This window comes from Phaethon aethereus, assembly GCF_964289735.1.
Source record: "Phaethon aethereus genome assembly, chromosome: 2".
In the NCBI taxonomy this organism is placed as follows: Eukaryota; Metazoa; Chordata; class Aves; order Phaethontiformes; family Phaethontidae; genus Phaethon; species Phaethon aethereus.
In genome coordinates, this window is record NC_138582.1 from 145,815,436 (window position 1) to 145,821,435 (window position 6,000).

The window sequence follows — 6,000 nt, forward strand, 5'->3', positions numbered from 1 at the left end:
GACTCCGCTCCAGTTGCTTCCTCTCTTGTTCATTAATACGCACACAGCATCTTCAGATATAGACATAGCCCGGCATCGTTCCCATTCAGTGAACCTTTAGCTCATAAAGCTGTTCTCCTCCATATGAGGAGTGACAGCAATGACTAGGGCTTCATGATGAAATAAGCACTTTGTGATATGGCCGAGTACAGCTTCTTAATTTAAGTGAAAAGCATAGTAAGAAAATGCAGACTGAAAGTGAAATTCTTGCTTCCAGAACTCTAAGTATTTTTATTCAAGTTATTTGAGGCAGACAGAGGATAAACAAAATGAACAGTCTACACCTGAAAGCAAAGGAAGATGTGTTAGCAGGCCAGCTTTTTAATGAAATGTAAGCTTTAAATGTATTTAATTTGTCTTCTGTGATGAAAAACTCTTAATAACCACTGAAATACTGCTTTTTTTTCCTCTTCAGGTAAATTACAGGGAGTAAGAGGACTGTGTTTTACAAACACAATCTATATGTTGAATTCTTCTGGGGGTTTTCAATTAGAGCTTTAATCATGGTGGCACATTAACTGTTCCATGGTTCACTTGAGTCTTAAATAAAAAAAATTATCAACAGCTTTCCACAAGAAATCAAAAATTTCTCAGTTCAAAGAGGCTAGAGATGGGAATTAAACTCTTTTTGAGGGGAAAAAAAGATGAAGATGTTAAGAACACGAACAGCAAACATTCTCAGACTCTTAGACAATGCTATTTTAATAATACATATAATTTTCATCTTCAGCCACCTGAAATATTTACATGCATGACCAGAAGACAAAATATGCAATTATTTATTTTTACTATTCAATTTGTGAAGATGTCAAATTAGTTAGACAACCTGTAATACTTGTCCACTGAGTGCCATTAGAGCTTCCCAAACCAACTTTACTGTTCCATCTGCTCAGCGATTCTCTGCTATAGATGAAAAGCAGTAACACTGCTTATTCTGTGCTCAGGTGTTTAACTAAACTAGTTCCCTAATTTCTTAAGATTCTTCAACAATTACATGATTTCTTTGAACACTGCAACAAGAACGTATTACAAACATACATAGTACCTTTGGAAATAAGGACATTAAATTACATATTTCTAACATTAGACCTAAAATCCTGGACCAACCTGAGAGAATTTATGAAGTAAATTAGTGTCTTTCCCTGGTCCAACCCTCCCACAACAAAAAAAGCATACAGCTAGGTAGTGTGCCCTTTCCTCAACACAAATTTAAACAGGAGCAATGCACTTATTTAAATTGTTTGCAAACAAAATTTCAGTACTGTAAAATGGACCATTCCATAAAACTTGCTATTGATAGTTGACAGCTATCTCTTAATTTCACCAGTTAGAATGGCTGTGCATTTCGTGTGTGTGTGCGTGTATAAATTAATAAGACTCTTTAAATTTCAAAAGCTTTACCAAAATACTCTCAGGCATTTTCTCACATGGGAATCTGAGTCCCTGATGTTTTTATTCTGAAGCTAGCAAACTACTCTGTGTGGTTTTGAAAGCTGATCAAAATAGTGCAACATCCTGATAAGAAAAGCCAGCTACTAAGCTCCTATATAAATACAGAAAATTAAAATATACAAATACAATAAATAATATCCACTCTAATGTTAGAGATTTACAAACAAATCAATGCACACAGGCACACACACCTAGTAGGCATGCACATAAATACCACACCAAGATCTTCAACCACCACCCTCTGTAGTCTTTTCTAAGACCTGATATATCTACACTATCTCAGGCCATCAACAATATTCTACAACCTCTTAATCAAGGCACAAAACATATCTGATAGATTTCTAAATTCACTGTGTGCGGGGGCACTGATCAACTTAAAAATGTGCATCTATATTTCTGTTGCTGGCACACATCACCTCCCTTCCACCTTCCATCACAGTCAACCCGGTTTCCCTCAACTAGCCTTTCTGACAACACTCTTCTTTCTCCACCATAATCAGATCAGGATCTAAGACAAAGAAATTGCTTGTTTGGGAGAAGAGAATTCTATAAAGGCATAGAGAGACCATTTCAAAGGGCAAGGGAGACAGACATTTTAGAGAGGCTGGGTTAATATCCAGCACATTTACCTTGTAGCAAAGGAAAATGAATGACTACAGGTCTGGAAAAAGGTGTATGTAATTTACTGGGTTTAACTTTGTGCCTCCCTTGCCTTTGTGGGTTTGTAATAGATGGAACAGCAACATATGGTGCAACTGCTTCATAATAAAGACTTGGTGTAGTCTCCAAAAGTCAGGAGGTACAAATGAATGTTGGTGAGCCTCTGTCAAGAGCTTTACATTCCATTTTTCAAATGATGTACTGGCAAAGCCTGTGCATTCGCAATGAGACCCATTCTGCCAGGCTTGAGTACACTTAGCACCTTTCAATAATGGCAGGATTCATAATGCAGCTTCTCATTTCCAGTAATAATAAAGGAGGACTCAAACGAAACTTCCATTGCAGCAAATGCATTTGTAATACACTTCTCTGTAAAAGATTTATGTGGGAAAACAGTGTCTTAAGACAACATCACGATAAAGTGCCACTGCAGATAAATTAATATAAAACCAACATCCACAGCTTGCCTACTCAACATTATGGTCAGAAAACAACCAAATGATTGCTTTACAAAAAGTTCATACTGAGATTTGGCAGTAGTTAGCTACTTGCTGTTCGGGCAATAAAAACCAAATAAGAATCTAAGTCCCAATTTCAAATAATAATTCCACTGTAAGCAGTGTACCAGCCACCTCCATGGCACATACTAGACTCTTTTAATGGCCTCCCAATTACCTACATTCACACCACAGTTTACATAACATCTTATTTATCTTTATAATTTCTGGTCGATGAATCAAGGTATCTGCAGTATAGCAATACCTGCACTTTTAGCACAGTAACAACACATACTTTAATACATTTTTCCAGCTATTTCTTTTAAACAACACTCAGTGGTTAGGCTCAAAACTTTTTTGCATGCTCGTTGCTGTGGTTTGCAGAAAATATTCACTGGATCCAAGCAATTTTAGGAGACATACTGATCATGCTACTGTGAACGTGCTTGTATCCTTCAAAAACAGAAAAGCAGTTGCAAGAGCAACTCCTGCTTCCATTCTCTGCTAACACGATTTCTTCTTTTCTGCCTTTATCACCGACACTTGTCACTGGAAGACTGTGACCTAGTCTCCACAGTACAGCACACTTAATTACATCATTCATATGTACAAGAGGTAACGGGTACACAGAACAACAATGTAAAATCTGAAAAACTAACATTGTTTTTACAGTCCCTTCCCACATAAATCACATACAGCTTTGAAGAGCTGTAATGACTTAAACCACAAGGGACATTTAAAAGCACAGAATATGAAAGTCTTCAGGAGATACTTACTTAGAAGATCATCATTAGGTTTTAGTCAGAAAAGACTAGGAGAAGGGTGAGAGTTATGACAGTGCTCATAACATTCAAAATAAATTAGTGAAGTGTGTACATGTCTTTTCTCAAAGTGAGGAGGAAGCCACTGAATTCCTGCTAGAGTCCTGGCTTTTGGTTCACTTTTCAGTAATTGTCATTAATTTTCTGTGTTAAGCCCAGGCCAACATGGACAGAAGAATACAAATTCTCTTGATAAATTCTTTATTAAGGTTTATAATACTGGCAAATTTACTTCAACCATTTTCTTTCCGAACTACTTTCTAATTTTCTGCAAAAGAATTAGCCAACCTGGGTGTGACTGCCACCAGTACCTGATCCGTCCCAGTGCCTTTTAATTGTACTGCATAATATTGTGTAAACACCATTCTTGCTCTAAGCATTTAAGAACTGGTTTTCCTATATAAACGTACAGCTCCATCTAAGAGACTTTCCCAATGTATGTTTTGAACGCTCTTTCAAAAAAATCAGAAACACATCAAGTTACAAAGTTTTTGTCAAATACAGCAACATACCTATTCAGTACTTCACTGCTGAACTACATTCTCTTTTCCATAGACCACATAAGCGAGACAACGATGATGTTTCATAATTTCATCTTTAGCTTGTCTTCTTATTGCCTGTACTATTAGCCCCTGCCAAGTTACATGCCCCTCTCTAGCATGAATGACTGACTAACTTGTAAACTCTTATCATATAGCAATGACTGCTGGAAGGAACCGGGCGATACCTGATGTCAAAACACTACTTTTATCTTATTTTCCGGCGAATGCCATTAATTATCTTATCTCATTGACCACACCAAAGCTTTCTTTGAAGTAAAATAGGTCCTCCTAGAGCGTGTTTAACTCCCGTCTGTTGCCCAGAAGGCGAAGTGCTTCGCAGCCGGCGTGTACGGCGCCATGCTTAAGGAGTAAAATGGTAAGCTCCCCGATTAACACGCCGGTAAGCCCGCTGGGCTCCGTCTGAGCCGCCTGACAACCCCGTGAGGCGGTGACGGCTGAAGGCGAGGGCTGCCAGCGGCGAGCCCGCACGGCGAGGTCCCACAGGTGACTCACGGACCCCCTGGCATTGTCAGATAACTGATAACGCACCTCACCGCATCGCTGGAGGCATCTTTAATCCGCTGCCTCCCAAGGCTCTCTCGCGGTAGTAGTACCACACTGAGGAACAGCTGTCGGCTTTAGAAACTTCCTAGAGGTTTAGAGGGAGTTTCCCAGGCTTAAGAGGCAATCGGAATTAGTGCTTCGGGTGCGAAGCAGTGAGGAGGTTAGCTCTCCTCCTCGGCTCTTCCTCCAGCCGGCGCCACAGGCCTCGCAGCGGGAGCCGCACGGGCTGTCGCCGCCCGGCCCTATGCCGCGCGGGTCCACCGGCCACTCTCGCCCCTACCCCGGCCGGGGAAAGCCGCTCGGCCCCGCATCGCCCCGAGGACGGGGCGGGGGGGGGGCGGGCCGGGGCGCGCAGGGAGGACAGCGCAAAGCGCCGCCTCCGCCCGCGGCTTTGTTCGCGGCGGGGCCCCGAGCCGAGCCCCCTGCCACTGCCACGCTCCGCCGCCGCCCTCCCGGCTCGGCCCCGCTGACTATCCTCCCCGGCCCCACCGCGCTCCCCTCAGCCTCCCCGCCGCCGCCTCCTACCTTGGCTTTCCCAGCCTCCAGCTTCTTCAGCCGCTCCTCGTCCTCCATGGCGTCTGTGCGGGAGAGCAGAGCGTTACCAGCGGCGGGAGGCGGGGCGCACGCCGCCCCCTCCCCTCAGCCGGGGCGCACACGCTCCCTGTCCTGTCCTGTCCTGTCCCGTCCCGCCTCACAGCGACAACAGCTGCCGTGGCGGAGCCACCGGCGCCGCCATCTTCATCTCCACGTAAACACGCGGCCGGGGAAAGTGACGTTGGGGCCGCGCGCTCCTCCTCCTGCCGCGAGCCCCTCCTCCGCCCCGCGCCCCGGCCGCTCCGAGCGCCTCAGGCCGCCCGCGCCCCCGCCCCCCCCGGCCCCAAGTCCCGCCAGGGAAGCGGGTTTCACCCCTCCGGGCCGAGCGGCGAGCAGGCAGCCGCGGCGGGAGCCGAGCGACAGCTGGCCGCGGGCACGGGCGAAGCCGCTGCGGAGGGCGAGGACGGAGGCACCGGCGGGCACACCCCACCCCACCCCCGGCGGGCGGGGGGCTTGCTTTTCCCACAAAGGAACTGCGGCGGAAAGACGCCTGTAATTTGCTGTTGCTTTCATACAGAGGTGTGAACAGGCGATACCTGAGCTCGGCTGGCTTCAGCTGTCTGGCAAATCCAACCTCTCCGGCTACAGTCCTAATTTTGACAGTCTTTCTAAGTGTTTCCTTGCTCCTACGTGCGGCTCACTGAATTGCAAGCTTCCTGCAGCACGGATCGAAACCTTGCAAATAACGCGAACAGGCTTTCTGAGCGTGTGTCGCAGACTATGTAAGGATGACAACAAAGGATGCGTAGCCCCCCTGTTTAAATTGCTTAATATGCACTCATCGTGCCAGAGGAGTTGAATTAGGTCTATTGAAACCACAGTGGGGAATAT

General features: G+C 45.2%; 1 protein-coding gene across 1 annotated transcript in view; it reads right to left on the reverse strand.

Moving 5' to 3' along the window:
* Nucleotides 1-5,148, reverse strand: part of AKAP9 (A-kinase anchoring protein 9) — a gene marked incomplete at both ends in the record, with an annotated part of 122,282 nt that extends 117,134 nt beyond the window's left edge. The window contains one exon of the mRNA XM_082014838.1: nt 5,101-5,148. Within this exon, the coding sequence (XP_081870964.1) occupies nt 5,101-5,148 (48 nt within the window). The remainder of the gene's footprint in view (nt 1-5,100) is intronic.
* Between the last annotated feature and the right edge of the window lie 852 nt (nt 5,149-6,000).